This window comes from Lagopus leucura, unplaced genomic scaffold (assembly GCF_019238085.1).
Source record: "Lagopus leucura isolate 7727_CA_CO unplaced genomic scaffold, USGS_WTPT01 Super-Scaffold_100002, whole genome shotgun sequence".
NCBI classification, from domain to species: domain Eukaryota; kingdom Metazoa; phylum Chordata; class Aves; order Galliformes; family Phasianidae; genus Lagopus; species Lagopus leucura.
Genome location: NW_024962263.1, coordinates 87,316,581 through 87,340,672, shown reverse-complemented (window position 1 = coordinate 87,340,672; position 24,092 = coordinate 87,316,581). Strand labels below are relative to the sequence as shown.

Genomic DNA, 24,092 nt, shown 5'->3' with positions numbered 1-24,092 from the left:
AGTCAGTGTCTGTGATAGGGGTGGCACTTGGGGACATGGTTTGGTAGGCATGATGGTAATGGGTTGACAGTTGGACTAGGTAAGATCATCTTTTCCAACATTAGTGATTCTGTAATTCCGTGTGGAAAAAGACATTTCCGTGAGTAACGTTTGTTTCTTCAGTCCTGTCTGCTCTTGCATAGTAGTGTGTTACCATTGAGGCATTTGTATATGCTGCCGTACAAACTGCATGGGATTTGTAGATTTTTATTCATCTTCCACTTTTTTTTTGTAAATTACTCCTTTTCACAAGTTATTCAGTCCTGTTGGAAGCTGGATCTTCCTCATACCTTTTGAAGCTGGATGGCAAAATGAATTTTTGAGTTTGTCAGGTAACACGGATAAAATTAGTCTCTGGAGGATACTTTCCAGCAATGAAATATGTTTAAAACTGGTAAGGCCATATGAAGTATCAAAATACTTGTGCTAATTCCTTCTCCATTGATTTAGTAATCATAACTGTATTCCTGCTTCATTTTACATCAGTGAAGAAATGTATATTTAATTGAGTTAGGCCAGTATAAGAGAACTCTGAAGATAAGTAATGGGTGTTTTGTTTTTAATATACACTTTATTTACCAGGATTTTAGAAGTGCAATCATAGAATCATTAGTGTTGGACAAGACCTCTAAGGTCATCTAGTCCAGCTGTCAACCCACCCCACCACAGCACTGAGCCATGGCCCTCAGTGCCACATCTGCCTGTTTCTTGAACACCTCCAGTGACGACGGCTCCACCACTTCCCTGAGTAGGCTGTGCCAATATGTTACCACTGTTTCTGAGAAGAAATTTTAATAGTGTGCCATTACTTCTCATCCAGGTTCAGGAAAACTGGTTTAGCAGTATATACTTTTTCATAATGTATGCACTCTGAAATGCCCTTTACTTTCAAAGGGATGAGGGGAAGTCAGAGACAGAATCACAGAATGGCCAGGATTGGAAGGGACCTCAAGGATCATGAAGCTCCAACCCCGTGCCACATGCAGGGCCACCAACCTCCCCATTTAATACCAGACCAGGCTGCCCAGGGCCCCATCCAACCTGGCCTTGAACACCTCCAGGGATGGGGCATCCACAGCCTGTCTGGGCAGCCTGTTCCAGCACCTCACCACTCTCTCTGTAAAGAACTTCCCCCTGACATCCAACCTAAATCTCCCCTCCCTCAACTTAAAACCATTTCCTCCTGTCCTGCAGTTATCAACCCTTTCAAGGAGTTGATTCCCCTCCTGTTTATAGGCTCCCTTCAGGTATTGAAAGGCTGCAATGAGGTCAGCCCGCAGCCTTCTTTTCTCCATGCTGAACAAGCCCAGCTCCCTCAGCCTGTTTTCATAGGGGAGGTGCTCCAGTCTCCTGATCATCTTTGTGGCTCTCCTCTGGACCCTCTCCAATAGCTCTCTGTCTTTTTTGTACTGCGGGCTCCACACTTGGACACAGTACTGCAGATGGGGCCTCACAAGAGCAGAGTAGAGAGGGACAATCACCTCCCTGTCCCTGCTGGCCACCCCTCTTCTGATGGAGCCCAGGACACCATTTGCCCTTCGAGCCGCAAGAGCACACTGCTGGCTCACGTTAAGTTTTTCATCTATCAAGACCCCCAGGTCCTTCTCCACAGGGCTGCTCTCAAGGACCACTCCTTCCAGCCTGTACAGATGTCTGGGGAGTGAAGTCAGTGATTTAGGAATCGAGTTCCATTCTATGTAGTGTTTTACCAGTTTTTCTTGGCCAGTTCATATGTCACCATTCATTCTTCATTCCTTTTCATTAATGTTTTGAGCTACATATTGATAGGGTTGTTTGTTTTATTGATTTCCTGTAGTTTTCATAACACATGAATATTTTAAAGAGTATGTTCTTAAGTTGGCCCATTTAAGTTTCTGTGCAGTAAAATATGGTAGTGAACTATTACAAGATTAAGTCATACAAGTAGCATTATCCAAGAATTTCTCTTGGGATGCTTAGCATTGCAGGGTGTATTGGTTATAAAACTGCTGTGAACTAGAGTGCAGAAGTAGAATTCAGAGCTCTTTAGAATAGAAAAGGTGCCTACTGTTCTAGTTTACAATTTATAAAAAGCCACATTATGGAGGGAAGGGGATTATTCTTCTAAAATCATATGTGAACTAAAGCAGACTTGCCAGTTCAGTAATTGTTGTGTATTTCTGTTGACACTATACATTGTAAATACAAAAGAGAGAGTACTGTAAAATCAAATTAATAATGCTCATCATATGCATGTTGGGAGATGAAAACACAATCAGAGGACTGATATTTCTTTTAACCTAACAAACATACCTTCCCAGAATGTTAATAAGCATTTCTATGTCTTAGTGCATGAAATCTACTGACTGCATTGCTGAGACTGAAAAGTTAATTAAGCCCATAGAAAATAAGGTCAGACGCGAGCATAGTCGTTACGTGAGGTTGTGTGTCTGTGTCAGAAACTGACGTACATTTTTTCAGCCATTGAATTACTCAGTTTTATCCTTCCTCCTCTTCTTCCAGTGGAAAAACACAGGTTAAGAGGTCATACACTGAATTGATAGGTCAACATGCCCTTGTTATGCTCAGTCAGGGTAGAACTTCTTTATTGCTTACAAACGCCAAATTTTCTGTAGCATACAGTCTTGTTTTTTCTCCTTTTAGTAACAATGCGCCAATTTGATCATCCTCACATTGTGAAGCTCATTGGAGTTATTACAGAAAACCCAGTGTGGATAATCATGGAGCTCTGTACGCTTGGAGAGGTACGAAAAATTCTCATGTGTCTTTGGACTCTTGTCTGGCTTTGCAAACACTGAAAAAATCACTTATCTGCACTAAGGCAAAGGCAGACTCGACAGACATGATATCATACTTGTCTTAGAATTATGGCCTCAGACACAGGAATGGCAAAATTTGACCTAACTCCTCCACTAAGGGATCTGCATCAGCTCATACCGAAGTGATTCAGTCATAGTTTTCAGAAGAACTTTGGTTGTTTTTGCAGGGTGAGAGCATGACCTGTGTCAAGTCAGATCATGATAGTGAGATACCAATTAAACAGCATTTGCAAACTTGTGTTCTGGAAGGGAAATTATTACGTGATGCCTCCTTTGTTCCTTTAAGGTGGCAAAAGAGGCTTGTGTTGTGAAGGCAGCAATTGAAGGAGGCAATACAGAGAGAGTCTGTGGGAAAGGTAGAAGTGGGGGCATAAAGCCATCCAAATTACTTGCCCAGTCTTGAAGAGTTGCTCCTGGAAGACTGAACTTGACACATGAAAATGAGTGGGTTTGCTGTTCATAGACTAACGTGGCTCATGACATCTTACTGACAGTAGTTACAAACTATTATTTTTTACTTTTTGGAAGCTTTCCTGAGTAAAAAAACTGTTCTTTGTCCCTTGGAACAGTGAATTTATCATATTTCTTCTCCTGTACAGAGACCCTCATTAGGTGGCTTTCCTCATTCTCATGTCATTTGGGTGAATGGTTTATACCAAACTAGATCTCAGATTTTAAAATCGATTTATTTCCTTTGTACATATCTGAAAATGTGAACTGAAGTAATATTTCATATATTTCATGCTGTAAGACTGTCATTTTGATTGCCATCCTGCAATTCATTGTTAAAAACAAAACAAACAAACAAAAACCAAACAAAAAAAAACCAGGCAAAACAGGAGAGACAGGAGAAACCCATAGAGGAGTCATTTTCTCACGAGATCATAAATCTATTTTCTGTTGTCCAAATTACTTTTCAAATCTTTGTTTTAATTTATACACAGCATTTAGTGCCACTTTCTATTAGATCCTAACTGCATTTAACTGGGAATGTAGTTTATAAAATTTCTACATTGATAGCAGGTGCTCTGAGGGAAGTGCATATATGTTAGCAAATTCAAAGGTAGAAATGCATTCTTCTCAAACAATACAGCTGTTATCTGTATTCTGATTTGCTGTGCACTGCTGTTCTCTGAAGTCACTTAAGAAAAAAATAAGCACACTTAGTGGGTGAGCTCATAGGACCAGGTGTCTCTAGAACAGCAGTAGCACATGCACTCAGCCTCCAGAAGGAGCCTGAATGCAATGGAAAAAAGCTTACTTGGTTTAGGTAACATTTTTCATGCAGAAAAAGTTGCTTGGTTTTTGTGCAGAATTATGGTTTTTCATAGCCAATGGTTTTCTGTTCTCATGCAGTCTGAAACATAGGCAGACCTGTTGACACTTCTGTAAACTCGGCAGTTTGAGATGCAGCCTGTTTGAATCTGTTATCTTTCATCCTGACCACTGCCATTTTTTTCTTCTTTATGCAAAAAGTTGAGATCGTTTTTGCAAGTAAGAAAATTCAGCTTGGACCTGGCCTCCCTGATCCTCTACGCTTACCAGCTTAGCACAGCACTTGCTTACTTAGAGAGCAAAAGATTTGTACATAGGTAAGACTTTATGTCTATGTGTGTGTGGCTGGTTGAAACATCAGGGAATGAATGTGCAAGATCACCAGACTGCTGGTTGGGAGTATTGTGGGTGCTGGATGTGTTTGCTTGAGTGAAGATGCATGCTTAAGATATGTATAGTTTTATGTTTTAAGCTTAACTTTCCTGTTTATTTTTCTTGGCTTATGATGAATAGCAGCACTACGTTCATGTTTTGTGTCCGTCTTCACGTTAGTACAGCTTTTTTGAGACTGATAGCAAAGTAACCCCCTTTTCAAGAGTGACACCTGCTGGCTCACTCCTAGATTGACTTGGAGATAGTGCCTCATTTTAATCAGAGGAATAAATTCCATCTGAGTTGTTGCATTGTGGTTACAACATTTTCTCAAACTGCTTGTCAGCTGTCATCTTCCAAACACAGAGAAGTAAAACAAGGGGCAGCTGGCTTCTTAAGCAAAGAACAAGGGGAATAAAATGTTTATAACATAAAACTGCTTGCTTAGCTAAAAAGTGAACCTATATTTCTATGTTCGTGTGTTTCAAATCTTTATTACCTTTGAATTCCTCCCTAGGGAGAAAAGATGAATTTATCCCTGTATTGTATGCAATTAACAGTTGACAAAATTAAGATTATCATGCAGCATTTGGAACTTGAACATTTTGCCTGTGTTTAAATATTTAAGTGCAAACGAAATGTAGCATACGTTGAACATGTATATGTGTGTATGCATATTGGATATTTGTGTATGCTTACATGAATGTAGCAGCATTGTAAATAACAGACCCTTACAGTTGTCACAGATATTTGAATTTTGGCCAAGTCGCTGCTCATTTTAACTCTAGCAGTAAAATTCTGAAAGACAACTTAATTGCATTGTGCTGAAATGGGAAGAAGTGGATCACTTCAGGTTGCTGCTCAAATTTAGGTCTGTCAGCCTGCCAGAATCCAGAATCAACAAATAAATAAGGCTGCTTCTCTCACCTAGGATGCTGCAGGAAAAGAATATGCACTTATTGGAAGCACTTCAGTACCACTAAAACTGGGCTCCTCAAGAAGCTTCTTACAGGACAGAGATGTTAAAGCATTTCCACACCTTTCCAGTGGCAGAGGACAGATTCTTTCCATTAATTTGACAAATTCTTTCCATTAATTTGAACTGCCAAAACTAAAACTTTTTCCTCTGACACTGAGAGTTACACCACTGACAGTTACACCTTAGAATGACATTTTTTGCTTGAAAGGATGAAATATACCAGAGTATTTCTCCAAGCTTTTCAGAATCAGTAGGCAAACATGTAATAGTCCTCTTTTTATTCTGTGTATGAGCACCCAAACTGTGACTGGAAGAGTGATTTGGTCCTTTCAAAGGAGATTGATATTTCTGGGCTTTAATAATATTTTTCGAATGGTATTTTATCAGCATAAGTTTCTAAACAACTATAAATAGCATCTCCTCTATTTGGCAGAGATATTGCTGCTAGAAACGTGCTGGTATCTGCCACTGACTGTGTGAAATTGGGTGACTTTGGCTTATCCCGATACATGGAAGACAGTACTTACTATAAAGGTAAGTTGGCACTCTGGGTGCATCTTACAAGGCACTGCTTTTCACTGTGCTGAGTTAATTGTCGAAAGGAATTGACCAGGTTTTCTTGGTCTAGCAGTTGTTCGGGTTGTTTTTTTTTTTGTAAAATGATGAAGTGTTCAAGAATTGAAAAGATGGCAGTAAATTCCTACACCTGTGCATCAAAAAAAAAAAAAAAGGAATCACAGAGTCTAATTTAACTTGCAAAATTAGAAATACATTTCTGGGTAAAATTTTGTTATTTCATATTTTTCTTCATGGTTTTTAGAAGGTTGTCCACATTTGAGGCCTGTCTGAGGTAATAGTAATGTATTAACCTAAGTATGCTGCAGTGATTTCAACACTGCCAACAGGTGTTGGAATTTGCATTGTCATTTTATGCTGCATACCCCCAAATGCCACTCAACTGGCAAAATTCAGTACAAAAGAACGCACGTAACTACATTTTTTTCCATTTTGCATGGAAGATTGAGCTTAAGCAGCTCCAGCAGCTGTGAGATGTACATCAGTGCCTGATAGATGGAGGTACAGAACAGAGATGGCGTGTATGGTGGCAAGCAGTCGTGTTTTACATCCGCTTCATAATATGTAACTCTTCACAAGTTGAATCTTTAATAAATGTGTAAATAACAGTCATGTATTTTAAAACATCCTTTATCTGTCCCCGTATGCTTCAGCATGTTTCTGCATTTCTTTTGTCTTATATCACTGTGAGCTACTTAGAATTTTCAATGCTGAGAGAAGATGAAGAACATTTTTGTCATGATATTTTTGAAAGGCTTTGGCGACTATTTTATTTTGTTCTGTTCTTGGGAGGTTTTTTTGTTTCTGTTTTGTAAGGCCAAACAAGCTACCCAAGTAAACCGTTTAAAAATACCTGCTGTGTAACTGAGAATTTCATGTCAGTTTCAAATTGAGTAGTGGTGCATTCTGAACTGCAGTAGTTACATAGAATCGTAGAACCATTAAGTTTGGAAAAGACCACTAAGATCACCAGCCATCAACCTATCACCACCATGACCATTGTAGCGTGTCCCTCAGTGCCATGTACCTTCTTCTTGAACACCTCAAGGAATGGTGTCCTCCAACACCTCCCTGGGCAGCCTGTTGCAATGCCCGATTGCATGACTTTTGAGATGAAATTTGTCCAAATATTTGACCTGAACCTCCCCTTCTGCAATTTAAGTCTATTAGGTCTTGTTCTATCACTGTTACCCAGGAGAAGAGGCCAATCCCCATCCCGCCAAAACCTCCTTTCGGGGAGTTGTAGAGAGCAGTAAGGTGTCCCCTGAGCCTCCTTGTCTCCAGTCTAAACAATCCCAATTCCTTTGGTCACTTCTTATAAGACTTGTGCTCCAGATCCCTCACAGTTTCATTGCCCTTCTTTGGACACGCTCTGGAGCCTCAATGTCTCTTACAGTGAGGGGCCCAAAACTAAACACAGTATTGAGGTATGGCATCATCAGTGCTGAGTATAGTGGGATGATCACCTCCCTGCTCCTGCTGGCTGCACTATTTCTGATACAAGCCAGGACACCGTTGACCTTCTTGGCCACCTGGGCACGCTGCTGGCTCATGTTCAGCTGGCTGTCAACTAACACTCTCAGATCCCTTTCTTCCATACAGCTTTCCAGCCACTCTGCCCCAAGCCTGTAGTGATGTGTGGGGTTGTTGTGACCAGCACTTAATTTTGTTAAAACTCATACAGTTGGTCTAAACCTATCAATCCAGCCTGTCCAGATCCCTCTGTAGGGCCTTTCTCAGGCAAATGAACACTTCCTCCCAACTTGATGTCATCTGCATCTGAAAATAAGAATTGACTTAAAATTAGAAGGATCTTAATCAGTCCGTATATTTATGTCAAGTGCTGCTCTTTTGCCCTCTTTCTAGATGATGACCTGCAGAACTGGTCAGATGGTGCAGAAATCTCATGTACAAAATCTGATAGTTATTGAGTGGAGATGAGTTTGGCCTTTAAATGATTTCCCTGAGAACAAAGTCTATGTCTGAGCACAGCAGTAGGAATAATGGCCTGCCTTCTTGTCTTCTTGTAGCTTCCAAAGGAAAGTTACCTATCAAATGGATGGCTCCAGAGTCAATCAACTTCCGACGCTTTACCTCAGCAAGTGATGTGTGGATGTTTGGTAGGTGAATACCAAAGGGTGGGGTTTGTAGTGTCCTATGGAAATGTTTGATGCTTCATTTTTATCGCTGTGAGATTAATAATTTCCAGATATTCCTCTGTATTTTTACTGTTCTTTCTAAAATTCCAGTTTCTTCCAGCATCTTTTTTGTCTCTGTGTTTTTCTTCTTCTCAGTAAGCCTGAAGTTGCGAGTGCTTTTTCATCTCTAGTAAGAAACTGACAGAAAGGAAGGTCATAATGGAGACCCTTTTTTTTTTTTTACTTTTGTTTTTTCCTCTTATTTCTTTTCGTAATACCATGTTTATTTTCAGTTTGCTTTATATTTTCACCTCCTATTTTCTTGATTTATTTTTTTTTCTGCTGTTTTCATAAGCTCTAGATCAGCCTACATCTTGTCCTATTTCCAGCTCTTTAATGCTAAATTCCCATTTAGTTTATCTTTGATAGCTCCTCATAGCTTGCAATCATAGAATCACAGGGTTGGAAGGGGCCAACAAGATCATCCAGTCCAACTGTCCTCCCATCACAATTACTACCCACTAAGCTACTAAGCCATATCTCGTGGCACTCAGAAAATATGACCGGAAGCTGAAAGAAAAATACGGGTCAATGGAAGTATCCTGAAACCTTGATCTTTCTTTATTAAATTTGAAAGCTTTTATATGAATATGATCACCTGTGCTCAAGCTAGAGCTTACTGCTTGTGTGGACAGACAAAACAAACATAGGCTGTGCGGAGGAACAAAGACGAGACATTAAATAAGAACAGAACAGATGAGTAAGGGTTCACTCACTTTGCAAATTGAAATATGAGTGCTCGTAAGCAGAGGGTATGTGATTTTTATAGTAATATGCAGAAAGCTCTAGCACAGTCCCAGTTAGAAGAATTAAGCCTTTGAAACATACTGGCTGATAGTAAACCAACAGATGGTTTTTCTCTTTGTGCTTTTAACGTAGTTTCAACAGAAGCCGTTTTATTGCATGGTTTCAGCACAAAACAAAACAAAAAAATTGGATCAATGCCAGGGCTGAATCACCCTCAAAGTGAAAATGCTCCTACGAGTCTGAACAAGCCGGGTGCAGCGAGTCAGAGGAAGAGCAAATACGGCTCATTCTACATCGTTAACAAAAAAAAATAGAGTAGATTTGAATATGAGCAACCATTCTGATTTACAATAGGTAGAATGTATCTAAATGTGAAACCAGGCTGCTGTGCGCCAGCTGAGTGTTGTGCTTCTTCACCAGCGGTTCTGGCTGGTAGTGCATATGTAATCTTACTGCACATCTCTCCCTTCTGCTCTCAGCTGGTAAGTAGGGGTCGATTGTGTGGCTCTGTTTTTTTGAAGAAATCATGTTGTTTGGCTGTGGAAATCCAGCCAGCTGCTGTGGGAACTGATACATTTCTAACATGTAGTATAGCTGAACATAACAGCTCTGAAAGAAGGCTTTTGTCCTTTATTTAAGTCACCGTTCTTATTGAATCTGCACTCTTAAAATGAAGACTTTGTGTGCTGGGGGTGGGGGAAGGGATTGCTTTCTTTTATTTTAACAGGTTTTCTTTGCTCACACAGGCAAAATGAATTTTGTTGTGTATTTTGTAGGTGTGTGTATGTGGGAGATCCTGATGCATGGGGTGAAGCCCTTCCAGGGAGTGAAAAATAACGATGTTATTGGTCGGATTGAGAACGGTGAGCGGCTGCCCATGCCTCCAAACTGCCCTCCCACCCTCTACAGCCTTATGACCAAGTGCTGGGCATACGACCCTAGTAGACGACCCAGGTTTACTGAACTGAAAGCACAACTGAGGTAGGGTTATTCTTCTGAACGGTCATTTCCTTGCTCAGAAATACTTGTTTTTGCTTTGTCTTCCATTACAGTACTTTCTTTCTATTAAAAATGAGTGTGTTAAGTTTTAACATCAGAAAGCCAGGTTATTGGTACTTTTTCTGGAAATACAGACCTTATCTGTTGGAGTAAATTAAATTAGGGAGTGAATTCATATGGTTGGAAACATCAGTCGTGTTTCTCTGCCAGAAAGAACTCCATGTTTGTTTATAGTTTTAGCTACAATTTTCCAGCACAATGGTAGAAGGGATTTAGAGTTGTTTTTACCTAGGCAAACGTGCAGTGAACAGTTCTGGGGTAAAATGCAATTCTTTCATAAGTAAACCAGTCGTCCAGTTTCAGAGTAGATGCCTTGAATTAGGTGTCTGAGCGTTTTCAGTAGAACAAACAAGATTTGGAGGAGGTGTTGCTGAAAGTCACTTTGTAACACAGGTAGCACACAGCAAGCATCTGTTTGCACAGTTGTGCAGTTGCAAGAAATGCATTGTAATTAGCTAGAAGTTATTTTGCGGGGGATGGACTGCCTTACAATTTATCTTGCAGTGAGTCTGAGTACATGATTTTGACACCAGTCTGAATTCACGCTCTTAGTTTATTCACAATGATTTATTTCAGTGCCTGTATATTCATTTCTCCAGACAAGGTGTAGGGGTGATATTTAAACTTTGAAGCATTACCGAGATATTGTACAGACATATTTAATATTTATGACCACTTTTGTGGTATTCTAAGCGTTCAGTATTTGTTTTACTGAGACAACATAAGCCTCAAACAATATGTGGGTATTGTGCAGCTGTAAATCCACTCTTGAATTTGTGGTGATTCATTGCCGGGTTCTTAAGTTTTATCTTACATCTTGTTTCACTTGTGTTCATAACATCTTGCATGCTCTCACTGGATGTTTGTGTTCGAAGAAAATTCACAAGTTGTTACAATGAGAGGCAATTTCACTGTGCTTATAGTGTTGTTTCAGAGTGCCTGTCTGGATAAGCTGCCCTAAGCTGAACCTGCATTTTCTGTTTTTTTCCTCTTTCTTAAGTTTTTGTGTGTAACTGGGAGCTCATCTGTAGCCAAATAATTTACATAGCTAGAGAAGGACGTAGCCCTTCTCAGAAGGAACTGACTGTGTAGAGTTGACTATACAGGAAGGAGTGATAGGCCGCTGGGTAGGGACTACAGGGAGAAGATAGGATACAATAGTATGGTTTGGGTACTCGGTCACAGTTCATTTTTTTTTTTTTTTTTTTATACTCTTTTTAGTTTGCAGTCAGACAAAGTAGCGATAACTGTTGGCTGGCACGGAGGAGAAGGAAGTCCTAAAAAATGTGGATAGGAAGATAGTGTGTAAGACAGGGAAGGGAATTCCTCTTCCAGGAAGGGAAGAGGAACGTTTTTGGTTGCTGCTGAAAATTTAGACTACTCATAGAGTCATGAGTCACAAGGGGAAGAGGAGGAAAAAAAAATGAGTGGAAGGGTATCACCAGATATACAGGATGGACAAGAACCCAGGAACCTGGCTTTCCTCACAAATACACAGCCAAAGGGTGAGAAACAACAGTCACAATTTCCAGAAAGGCAAGATGTGATCATTTATCGAGAAAGACGTTTCCCAGGGTGTGTGGTTACACACTGAGGCAGGTCATCCAGAGACGGTGAAATTTCCATGCTGAGGGGCTTACAGACCTTGACTGAGGAAGGCTCTGAGGAACCTGACCTCACTGTGTATCAAGCCCAACTTTAGAAGAAGATGGGACCAGCCACCTCTGGGAGTCCCCTCCAACTTACTTCATTCTCCAAGTCTAGATGAAAAATGCACCACACGGGGATTCTTTTTTTCTCTTTCTGTCATGTTAGGATGTTGAGAACCATAGAGTCATTACGGTTGGAAAAGGCCACTGAGATCATCTAGTCCGACGGTCAACCCATCCCCACCATGCCCACCAACCATGCCTCTCAGTGCCCCATCTACCCTTTTATTGAACATCTCCAGGGATGGTGACTCCACCACCTCCCTGGGCAGCCTGTTCCAGTGCTTGGCCACTTTTTCTCAGAAGAATTTTTTCCTCAGGTCCAAGCTGAGAAGCTGTTTGAAGTTAAGGTTAGAGAAGAGGTTTTCTCCTGGAGCAACAGCAATGCTGAAATCCAGTTTTTGCTCTCTTCTCACCAAAGCAGAAAATTTTCTTCTGCTCCAAAATGTTGACATTTACCTCCTAGAAGTTAGGCAGCCCAATTGTCCTTAGGAATTCTTTGTGCTGCTCAGATTCAGCCTCTCATCAGAAAGGTTGCCAGTTCCCTTTTATGAGGCAATGTCAGGCAACTAGGAAAGATTGTGTTTCAAATCTCAAATTCCCATGAACTTGCAAAAACAAGCCATTTCCCTGGTGGCTTTTTCTGTGTGGTGTTGCTGCTGCTCATTCTGGATGTTTTCCAGGGTAGCTTTTTCAAGCTGAGAGCAGACTGATTGTTTGCCTGAAGCCAGCGGTGCAACACTGCAGCATTCTTCTCTTTTTAATAACAAAGGCCATGGCTCTGGGGGGGGGGGGGCGGGGGGCCGAAAACTTCTGCATCTGAAGTAGTACTGATGGGAGCATAAATGTTTTGTGTGTTCTCAGTTTGTTTGATGTGTTTCATAGTAACATCTGCTTTGCACAAACTTTATTTGCAGTTGCTTGTGCCACGTGGGATGCTGATTACTGTAGAATTTATGTGATGTTATTGGGGTAGTAACAGAGCCTGGCATTTTGTGGTTTTGGGTCTGTCCAGAGTGACTAAGGATGAATTAGTCTTCAGAGCAAGCACAGAAACAGAAACTAAAGCATTTCCAGCTTCAGTTCCTCCTCACTTCCTACATTTCCCATTTTCAATTTGGGGAAAAACAAACAGAAAGGTGAGATGAAGTCAGAAAGCAGAGATGCTGCCTTGCTATGCTGTCCTTTAGTGGGCCAGAGTGAAAGTCCAGAGCGTTTCGATCAGGAAATATGTGTTTCCTTGATGATTATGTGTAGAAGATATTAATTTTGCACTATGTGGTAAATAATATGATAGACCTAAATTTAATTTACATTTAATGAACCCAAATAATGCAATATTACTTGTACAGCCTTGCCATTCAGAATTACTTACATAAGCTTAATTCTGCTATAACCATATGCTTGCTATGGCTATATATGCCATCTCCTCCACATGTAGAACCGTAGAATCATCAAGGTTGGAAAAGAGCACTAAGATCATCTAGTCCAGCCATCAGCCCATCACCACCGTGCCCACTAACTCCATCCTTCAGTACCACATCCGCCCTTTCCTTGTACATCTCTGGGAACATTAAATTTATTATTAAATGTAGTTCATTCTTTGCTGTGTTCAGTATGCTACAGTTTTGTATGGCTACAGTTACACCAGTGTATTGAAGAGCTTTCTTAGAGGTCAGCTCCCAGGCTTGTGCTTGTGAGTCATGGTGCCCTGTCTGTCTCAGGCTGGTAATTCTGTTAAAACTGCTTTTTATATACATTGTTTAAGCTAAATTTTGATTTTGAGCTTTTCCATTCATGCCATGGAATGCCATATTCAATGATGCCATGACATTTTCACTGCATCATTGAATAAATTTTATATCTAGTACCTATCGCTAATTATTGCAAAAGCAGTTTTATCAGTGCTGTGTTAGGATCATCAATTAGGCCTCTGTTGGTCACTGATGAAGAAGCACAGGTATTAGCAGAGGTGATGACCCCAGAAGCATTCGTGGGCTGCAGGTTATGTATTAAATACAGATATAATCCTAAAAAAAGTATAAAAAATAAAAGCAAAGTAAAATAATGACTTTAGTCATCCCCTGAAAGCTTGTTTCTGTGACTGCAGTGAGATGGTTAACTTGCTGGACTTGAGCCTTGTGAAGGCATTTGCTGTAGTTCCTGAAATGTTGCTTATAATGACAAGAAACAAAACTGATAAGAATGGGAGCAGTTTGGGTTCTGCTATTTTGTGACATCTGGCAAAAAATAATTTTAGCACATATTTGATACATATGATGGAGGTTTCAAAATTCTTCATGAGCCTTTTGGTATTTGACAGCGACCATAAGCAATAAAATCCATATGAAAGTGTTTTTAAATTAGGGCTGTGTGGGAAAATGTGCTCATGTACATACAGCCTTGTATTTCTGAAGGCCAGAGACCGCAGAGAGGAAGAAAGAAGCTGCTGGTTCCAAGGGTCAGCATTTACTGTAGGTTCCCACACCACCATATGAGAAAACACTGACGTTGCTTTGCCTTTGGAAATTAATGCTGCATTTCAGTATTTCAGATACTTCTACAGTGATCTCCTGGTAAATATTTCCTTTTCCATCCCCCTGACAAATTTCAGCAGAGAGATTCTTGGAAAATGGGTGAAGTTTATCAATTCCACAAACTTCTAATAGCTGAGATCTTTCATCAGATTTCTCAGCCTAGACAAGAAGATGCCTTGGATCCAGATTTGCTCAGGAAGCCATATGAAAAGAAAGGCTTCTTCTCTTCATACTTCTCTTTGCTGCCAAGAATACAAGTAGTTTGGGAAAATATGCCTAGATGTGACTTTCCTGACCTTCTGTGAATACTAACAAACTGTTTGGAGTACTTAAGCAGCTGTACTGAGGAAGGGTCAAAAATATCTCTTGGCACACTTCAACTCCATCTATGGATTGGTCTTCCCTTTGTGAAAACAAAGGCATTTCTATGAGTCATTTATATTCCTTGTGGTTTGGTGTGGTTTTTTTTTTTGTTTTTTGAGTGATGCTTCTCTGAGGCATTTCTATTTTATATTCTCTTCTTGTCAGCAGTAGTCAAGGGCATCCAAGTACAAACTGCTGCAACTGATCTGCCTCACGTTCCCTCACTGTGTGAGGAGAGGACCTGTGGTTGTACAGGCCGAGGAGTAGCATGGTGTGTGAATGAGAGCTGGAAGGCAAAAAGCTGAGCCTATGCTAAAACAAGTCACTGGTAGAAAATTGTCATTGCCAGTGATACAGTGGAAGCAGATGGTATTCCATTAAATGATGGCATGCCATAAGTAAAACATGAAGGCAAATTGTGGCCTCCCAGTACTTGGAAGAGAGCATATAAACAGGAGAGGGAACGGCTGTTTAAGAGAATGGATAGTGATAGCACAAGGGGGAATGGTTTTAAAACTGAGACAGGGGAGGTTTAGGTCAGATATTAGGAGGAGGTTTTTGATTCAGAGGGTGGTGAGGCACTGGAACAGGTTGCCCAAGGAGGTTGTGGATGCCCCATCCCTGGAGGCATTCAAGGCCAGGCTGGATGTGGCTCTGGGCAGCCTGGTCTGCTGGTTGGTGACCCTGCACATAGCAGGGGGTTGAAACCAGATGATCACTGTGGTCCTTTTCAACCCAGGCCATTCTATGAAATAGGCACCAGTGTTTCATTCCTTTTTGTGGAAAATCAGGGCTGTGCTGTGACAAACCGTACCCGTGGCCCCAAGTTGTCAATAAGCCATCTCTAAATGTAGTCAGCTGCTTTTAGCTGGCTTTTGTTCCATTCCCGTAGCTTGGAGTAGAGCAACTGCTGTACCAAGAGCTTTGTTAAAAAATGTATATATATTTATATATATATATACACACACACACACACACACACACACACACACACACATATATGTATAGGTGAGTTTTTGTTTTGTTGGGGTTTTTTTGGTTGAGTTCTGAGGTATTTTTGAAAGATCTTAATCACAGTTTATGACTACAGCCACATCTTGAGTGATTTCTCACGGTACATAAAAATGCACGCTGAATATTTGAAGCATGAACTACCTTAAGGCAGTGGGATTTGGCTCATTCTTTGTGAGTTCAAGTGAGAAATATTTTGTTCCTTACTCTGAAGGAAAAAAAGAGGTGGTAAAGTAGAAAGGTTTTCCTTTTAGTCGCCTCTGTTGGGCTGTAGCTGTTTTTCTGTGGCTGTTCTATCAGGATGACTTCTGCAAATAACTTGTCTGATTTTGTTTTTGTTCCACATTCTTGTGTTACTTCAGCAATGATGGATTGGAATTGCAGCATACTTAGAGACGCGGGTTAGCTGCAGCGAGACAAGATGACTTCGCTGCTTTTAAAAAGGGGCATGGATTCTTTTGGCTGGGGAAGGAAGAGCGGAGTTCTAGTCTGCAACCAAGCAGGAATTTACTCTTGAAATAAGCAGTGAAGTTCCAAGATTAGAATAGATTGCTGCAGTTGATCTCATCCCTTGTATGAGTAATTCTGGGTGGTTATTTAGTAGGCTGCACAGATTATAAACTCAGTGCTGAGCTTTGTTTCTCAAAAGGCTGGAGTGATAAAGAAGCTGCAATGGCTGCTTTACGGGATTGTCCTCACTCTGGGGAGATGGATATGTAAATATTCTGCCCTCCCCAGATCTCCATGCTGTCCATGTAGTGTGCAGCTCCAGTGAATTGGCAGCTCCCTCCTCCAGAGCTTCATTCTGAGTATTTTTTAAATGGCAAATATCCAACATTAATAATCCACATAGCAGAGCTGGGAGGAGGCTGCTGTGGGGGCAGCGGGATCACGTTGAACTTCAAACAGTCTTTTTAATAGTCAGAACTGTGGTAAGTAGCAAACGAGTTTTACTACTGTCTTGTGCTTTGTTGGAAATGCAGCCTTCTGACCTGAGTGTTCAAATGCTGCGTGAATGATGTCAGATATTTCTGTTTTGCTGAATTTCTTTGCTGTGTGTGTTCCTGCTTAGGCTGAAATATAAGGGGAAAGCATGGTATTTAAAGTGTTTTTGACTGCTTTGCTCAACAGAGAAAAAAATGGCAATGCGTTGAAGCTCTGTTGAGTTTCCGCAAATAAGTATTTTCAGTTTGTTTTGATCCTTTAGAGCAATTCTGTAGAATATTTTCTTGTGAAAAATAAGTTTTCATGCAAGTAAGTGCTTGATTTATTGTCTCTGAGGATTTCTCTGTGTAATTGCACATCAAAAGAAATGTTAGCATGCAAAGAAATTTTTATACAAGATCAACCACTGCTTTCTAAAAACCTGATACTGCTTCTGATGTTAAAGGCACAGTGACAATCCTACAGATGTATTCCCTCAGGCTTTCAGAAACATACCCAGTGTACATAAGAGAGCTCTGACTTTCAGTTCTCACTCTGTCGAATAATATTGATTAGTTTGTGAGATGTGGGAGCCCTGGGGAGGGGTTTGTGAGAGATCAAACAGGAGTTTTACTGAGATACTGTATGTTTTTCTTAGTACAATACTGGAGGAGGAGAAGCTGCAGCAAGAAGAACGGATGAGAATGGAATCCAGGCGACAAGTCACAGTATCCTGGGACTCAGGAGGATCAGATGAAGCTCCTCCCAAGGTAGCTATCAGAACACGAAGCATCAATGTTTCTAAAAATAATGATAATGCTCCTTTTAATTCCATTTATTTTTTCCAAGCCTTGTTTGAGGGGTTGGTTAAGACAACGGCGTTCAGCCCAATTCCGTCATCATCAGCTAATGCTTGCCTGAAATGACCCAGCTCTCTTTAGACTGTTATTAGGGCTGATCTCTGCTATAATTTGCACTGACAATTTTCTGATTCTTGTTTATTCAACTTGCAGGAGACTGCCGTAGTTGCCACAAAAATGTTTCCAGGCTTTTTCTTTCTTCTCTCTCTTCTAGTGCTCCTGTGAAATGTTAGCTGGTGTGATTTCAGACCCCTGTAAAGCTTTTTTTATAACAGATCAGAATTGAAATTAATTAATTGTATTTTCTTTCATTTTCCTTGCTCTGAACAAAAAGTAACAGTTTTATGTCCAAGGAACTTAAGTGTTCTAGACTACTCTTATCTTTGTTCCATTGCACGTCTGTCCTGTGGATGTCACTGAGGTGCTCTGCAGTCTAACTTCACCAGCTGCCAAGCACTGACTTCTCTCAATAACTTGTGTGCTTTTTGTTCTTCGAAGGAGTCCATATTTCAGAGAATTTAATTTTGTTCCCTCACCACTGTGGTGAGGAGTAGTTTCCGCATCCTGATCGGTTTGGGATGAGTTCCTGTAGCCCTCTGTGCAAGCTCTGGTACTCAGAGGGATTGTAGTCAGAGTGTAGAATCCTGGAATCATTAAAACTGGAAGTCACTAAGGTCAGCTAGTCCAACCACCAGCCCATCCCCACGATGCCCACTGAACCACGTCCCTCTGTGCCACATCTACCCCTCTCTTGGGAAGTAATAGTGGGGCAACCTCTGCTGCACGTCCCCTAGCATTCATCAAAAGGAAACATATTTTTGTTTGGTTTCCTATCTCTGGCTTGTGGCTTGACAGATTTCCTAGTTTGGTTCTCCATTTTGATAGCTTTGTGGCAGGAATTGCAGACCCTGTAACTGTTTTTACTTCAGAGTTAAGAATGGCGAGCAATCCATCACACTGATCAGGCTTCTGAGATAAACTGCCAGGACTTGATGCATATATAGCCAGATAATGTACTGAGCTACAGAAGGAGATGAACTGCATGAATCAGAGCAATATCCTACTTAATAACAGTTCAAATTTATTATTACATTGACATTGAACTACTTAGTAATAGTTATTACAGCATTGTTTAAGAATGTATTCAGTCTTGAGGCTTTAGGGCTAATTCAAATGAATACTTCTAACTAAGGTAGTAGATGAGCAGCACTGAATTAGAACTGATCATCATCAGACCTTTAGGTGCAACATCCAAACCAAAACTTGAAAGAAGTTAAGTTACGATTGAAATTAATTCTCCTATAACTGCATGCTTTTTTAGTGTTTCAACTCTTTAAGATATTTCCACTGTGTATGCAGTGAAATTGTTGCTTGGGTTTTTTATACAGTGTTTTTGTGTAAGATGGGTATGGGTACTAATGATGCTGCTACAAGTTGAATTTTTTTACATAGGGTATCTCAAGCATACCTTAAATTACTATCTGATTTTTATTAATAGTGACAATTGATTTTTCTTTCATTAATTTGTTGTAACAGTTCTTCATGTGCTTAAACTCTCATTTATAGCCTTCAATTCCTTACCTTCTCAGATAACTCACAACTCTCACAGTTTGTGCTCTGAAATTACTTTTACCAGTAATTAGTTAGAAACCTTAGATAGAAAAGATCCCACTACAGAGTGACAACAGTTTCCATGTAGGGATGATAAAATTCTGCAGTTCCAAAGTAATGTGATAGTGGCTTTTAACTGAAAGAGAATGTTGAGGTTTGGGTTTTGTATTGGGGATGTTTGCCTCTTTGGTTGTTTTTTTTCTTCCTTCTGACATACACAGCAGTACTCTCCCTCATCAAAAAGGCAAATGTACCTTTAGCACTGGGACAGGTTGCCCAAGTAGGCTGTGGATGCCCCATCCCTGCAGGCATTCAAGGCCAGGCTGGATGTGGCTCTGGGCAGCCTGGTCTGGTGGTTGGTGACCCTGCACATAGCAGGGGGTTGAAACCAGATGATCGTTGTGGTCCTTTTCAACCATTCTATGATTCTGTGATAGAGGTTAACATCAAGTATAAATAACTGGACACTTCTACTTTGAAGATAAAAATAAGTTGTTCTGAGCATCATTTTCCATCACTGCTTCTTTCAGCAGTGTGAAATTTCTTTACTTACTCTGGCAAAAGGATGGCCAGCCTGTTCATTGTGTGCAGACAAAAAAGCTTCTCTTTTGTTGGGCTTTCCTAATTTCTTCTGATTTTTCTCATGTATTCCTGTAATTACACATCAGCTTTGTTTACATACAATGTATTCTGTTTCTGCTGAAAGTGACAAGAATGATGCTTGGGGAAATAATCTGGTAGCTTTTCTTTAGCTGTCCTTCCTAATAGAAGCAATTTTTTATGACTCTGTATGGGTTGCAGAACAGAGCATGTTCAGAATATGGCCAGAAGCACCTTCCGTTTTAAGGCAGTGAATTATATGGGGGTTAATGGTCAGAACTGACTTTGGTCCTCAGAATAATGCGTGTAAATATTTGTGCTGAACAAAGTTAGATTTGTATTCAGATTGAAGCACAGTAATTTGCTTTTGGGTACAGTTACAGAGCAACAAATGGCAAAACTTTACATAATGCAAATTATGAACTTAGAAACAATGCTATTTCAACTTGAAAGCCTGATTTAAGACTTCTGGAGCGTTCTCTTTGGATTTAAGAACAGCACAGAGAAGGGCCCCACCATGCAAGCAATCAAATAAGCCCCAGAAATAGACAGAGTGAATGCTACTTATTGAAATATCCAGCAAACAATTCAGCCTCTGTTGTTTCCAGATGAAGATGGAGGAAAACTTATTTTTATGTTGTTTTTGTTCTAACTGGTAAATAATGTAGAATGTTTATTTCAGGGATTTATTTCTTTATTTGTTTTAGCTTCTGTGTGTAATGTAAATGTTTGTTTCATCAGAGAATAATTTTGTGGGCTTAGATCCTGTTTGACTCTTAAAATTTCTTTGTATTTGCAGCCCAGCAGGCCTGGTTACCCCAGCCCAAGGTCCAGTGAAGGGTTTTATCCGAGTCCTCAGCATATGGTACAGCCAAATCACTATCAGGTATTATATTTTAAACTCGGCATGTATCTTTTCAAATGTAGTGTTTATAACTTAGTTTGTGGGATTGATTCACTTCTGCTGCTGTGTAGTTTCATTGACTACTGCTGTGTTTTTGTTCTGCATCAGAACAAACCCTGAACTGAGGTTCCTCCAGATAGTAAATAGTAATAGAAATATAGAAATATATATATATATATAGAAATATAGAAATAGAAAATGTAGGTTTCCTCCAGATGGTAAATATTTTCATATCTGATGTAGTGCTCAAGTTCTTAAAACTGAAGTGAAGCACATTAGACTTTTCATATTTACTGAAGGAATGTGGTGCTCCTGTTAGCATTTATCAGATTGTAGAATGTCTGGGGTAAAGACCTTATTTATAGATTATTATCAGAGAATAGAAGCATTAAGATTGGAAAAGGTTACGAAGGTTATCCAGTCCAACCATCAGCCCATCACCACCACACCCACTAAACCACGTCCCTCAGTGCCATATCTACGCATTTCTTAATGAATCATAGAATTGTAGCATTTGTTCTGTTGAAATGGAGTGTCTTGGGCTGGCTTGGAATTTTTGCTGTGTTATAAAATCACTTGCATTATAGAACAGGTTTGGTGGTGCGCTTTCCTTGGATTTGTTGATACTGTACTCCCTAATACTTCTCTAAAAGAGTTCTATTTTCCGTTGGCTGATAGCCTTCTTTAGGTCTACTCAAAGCAACAGCCATATACAACAGACTTAGATGAGATTTTTATTTTTTTTTTCCAGGGGGGTGGGGAGGTTTTAATTTTTTAATCAGAATATTTCAGACTTACTAAAGCTAGTTTGATTTTTCTGTGGATAATTTTTCAAGCCGTGCAGCTAAGCACAGTAATTACATGCAGTCACTCAGATCTTAAGCTTGTAATATACAGTGGGGGGTACATTATTTATGCCTTGTAGGGTGATGTCTGAATAGCTCCTATTAACTTGAATATGAGCTGTGTGTATGTAAGTATTCCAAAAGTATCAGTAGGGTTGGTTTTGTTTGTCAGAGTACTTCGATCTTCTTGACTACAGAGGTTGAAACATGTTTTCTAACGTTGCTGTTTGGGTAGGCATCCTCAGATAGCACATGAGTTAGAGAAAGGTTTTGTGTCACATCTTGGCTTGGCTTCCTTCTTTTGTTGCTTCCTTTCTTCCCTCACAATGACTGCTTGAATTGAGTCACTCATATTTACTCCCTTGAAAAAAAAAAAAAAAAGAAGATTATTAAGTCCTGCTACTGTAACATTCTTTTTCTTCATCCCTAAAGGTATCTGGCTACTCTGGTTCTCATGGGATACCAGCCATGGCAGGCAGCATCTATCCTGGGCAAGCTTCTCTCTTGGATCAAACAGATTCCTGGAACCATCGACCTCAGGAAGCATCCGTGTGGCAGCCAAACATGGAGGTATGGTGAACTGATACGGCTGTTGTTGCACTTTGTATAGTAAAAAGACTTCTTTAAAATTCCTTAGGTATATCTGGAGAGTAATATAGGAAAAGCAAGTTGTTTCAGTAGTGTTTTTTAAATTGCCTTCCTGCAGTGGGATGGGAGTCACGACTGAATTCAGGGCTTTAACCAGATCCTGCATATAGCCACAAGGGACATGGAATTATTTCCCCCTTCTAACTTTGCAGCATTTTTTTTTTGTTCTCCTCCAATATTTTCCTTTTTTTTTCATTCCATTTTTATTGTTCCACAAAGATTCTGTCTAAATCCATTTGCTCTCTAAGCAGAGAGCAGATAGGTGTCCACATCTTCAGTTTGCCTCAAGCTACTCCTGGTTGATTTGGTCATATATGCTGCCATTACTGCTTGCAGCCATGCAGTTTTTCACGCTCTGTGTAGTTTAGTTAAGCACTGTCATTCCAGGTAGTTCAGCATTCCTGTTTATTCTAGAGGCGCAATTGAAACAACTTAATTTAATTATGTCGTGCTTGAATAAAGTATTGGCAGAAGCATGTGACCACTTTGCACGTGTTCAAATTGTTTCAATGTTCACAAATTGCCAGTTGCTGTAAGACTGCATAAATTGTTTTGTAGGATTCAGGCACTTTGGACGTACGAGGAATGGGGCAGGTTCTACCCACACATCTCATGGAGGAGAGATTAATAAGACAGCAACAAGAGATGGAAGAGGATCAACGCTGGCTTGAAAAAGAGGAACGATTCCTGGTAATGCTTTGTTTTGTGGTTTCTGTTTGTTCGCTCATTCATTCATTCTGATTTTTCTTTAAGTGTTCAGCTAGTTAGTGTGTCCTGTGCTACAGATACAGATACCACAGGAGCAGGAATAGCTGAAATTGACAGGGACCTCTGGATCCATGTGGTCCAATCCCTGCTCAAGTAGGGACACCTACAGGGTGTCCAAGGCCACGTCCAGGTGACTGTTGAAGATCTCCAAGGAGCAGGCTCCATAACCTCGCTTTGCCAGTGCTCAGTTCTCTACACAATGTAGGAATGGTTCCTGATGTTTAGGCAGAACCTCTTGGGTTCCATTTTGTCTGCACTGTTTCTTGTCTTGGCACTGGGCACCACTGAAAAGAACCAAACTCAAGCAGCTGATATTTTTCCTGTATAGGTTCATGCTGAGGAGTCTTTGAGTCCATGAGCCTCGCTGGATAGGTGAATGGCAGTGGTGTGGTTTGGGTTGTGACATGCATCAACACGTTTGGTTTCAAGTGTATTTCAAGGAATATTTTGATTTGAAAGCTTTTCTTGTTGTATGTAGTCAGAAGGCAAGTTTCTGTCAATGCAAGTGTGGTAAGTTGTGAGAGCTAAGTTTGAGTAATTGCTCAGGTGACTTACTTTTATTTTGGAGACCAATATTTGCTGGTTGTGCTTGTCTCACTAATTTTAAAGCCATATTTTAGGGATGTTGAAGCCAGTACTTTGAGTCCCTTGGAAGTAAGAATCTATGCTTTATTGTACAGGATGCGAATGGGAAGGAACGGAGAGCAGATCTTAAATGTAAACAGTGTTACTGAGACCTAATTCTTTTGCAATTGATTTACCTAAGTCTCTTAGGGTGTTCATTGGATATGCTCATCTGAACACTTGACGAGCAACCAAGGGTAAGATAAATCTCCACTAGCAGATGGGAGCTGCTGACAGATGCCTCCATGCCCATTGCATGTTCTAGCTAAGATCTGTGACAGAGGTGGTATTTCACTTTTGATTAAAAGGCAATGAGGCTTGCTTTTGGCTTCTTTCCCTCTGTCAACACTCTTGGAAATTTGTTGTTTACCATTTGATGATACAGAAACCACTGTACCCAGATTGCTTTGTCAAATGTGTTACAAGGGAGAGGAAAGGAAAAACTTCTTGCCTAATTGAGGCATGGCTTTCACAAATGTGGATTAAAATGTATAAGATCATCAAGAATTTTGTGAGGGATTAATGTATTGCCCCAAGAGTGCTTCCTTAATAAAACACCTTTTGAGACGTGGTAACTTCAGGTGGTGGCAGTGGGTTGTGCAGCAGCTTTCACCTTTTCTGCAG

General features: G+C 40.3%; 1 protein-coding gene across 12 annotated transcripts in view; it reads left to right on the top strand.

Moving 5' to 3' along the window:
- Positions 1-24,092, top strand: part of PTK2 (protein tyrosine kinase 2) — a 193,617-nt gene that overhangs the window by 152,378 nt on the left and 17,147 nt on the right. For 11 of the 12 annotated variants that reach the window (XM_042868922.1, XM_042868920.1, XM_042868921.1 and 8 more), the window contains 9 exons: positions 2,683-2,783; positions 4,335-4,450; positions 5,918-6,018; positions 8,091-8,180; positions 9,782-9,986; positions 17,267-17,378; positions 20,479-20,565; positions 21,861-21,998; positions 22,635-22,766. In XM_042868922.1, coding sequence (XP_042724856.1) covers positions 2,683-2,783; positions 4,335-4,450; positions 5,918-6,018; positions 8,091-8,180; positions 9,782-9,986; positions 17,267-17,378; positions 20,479-20,565; positions 21,861-21,998; positions 22,635-22,766 — 1,082 coding nt within the window. Of the gene's footprint in view, positions 1-2,682; positions 2,784-4,334; positions 4,451-5,917; positions 6,019-8,090; positions 8,181-9,781; positions 9,987-16,181; positions 16,617-17,266; positions 17,379-20,478; positions 20,566-21,860; positions 21,999-22,634; positions 22,767-24,092 lie in introns of those variants that run through there. The other variant, XM_042868929.1, reaches the window with a different exon arrangement.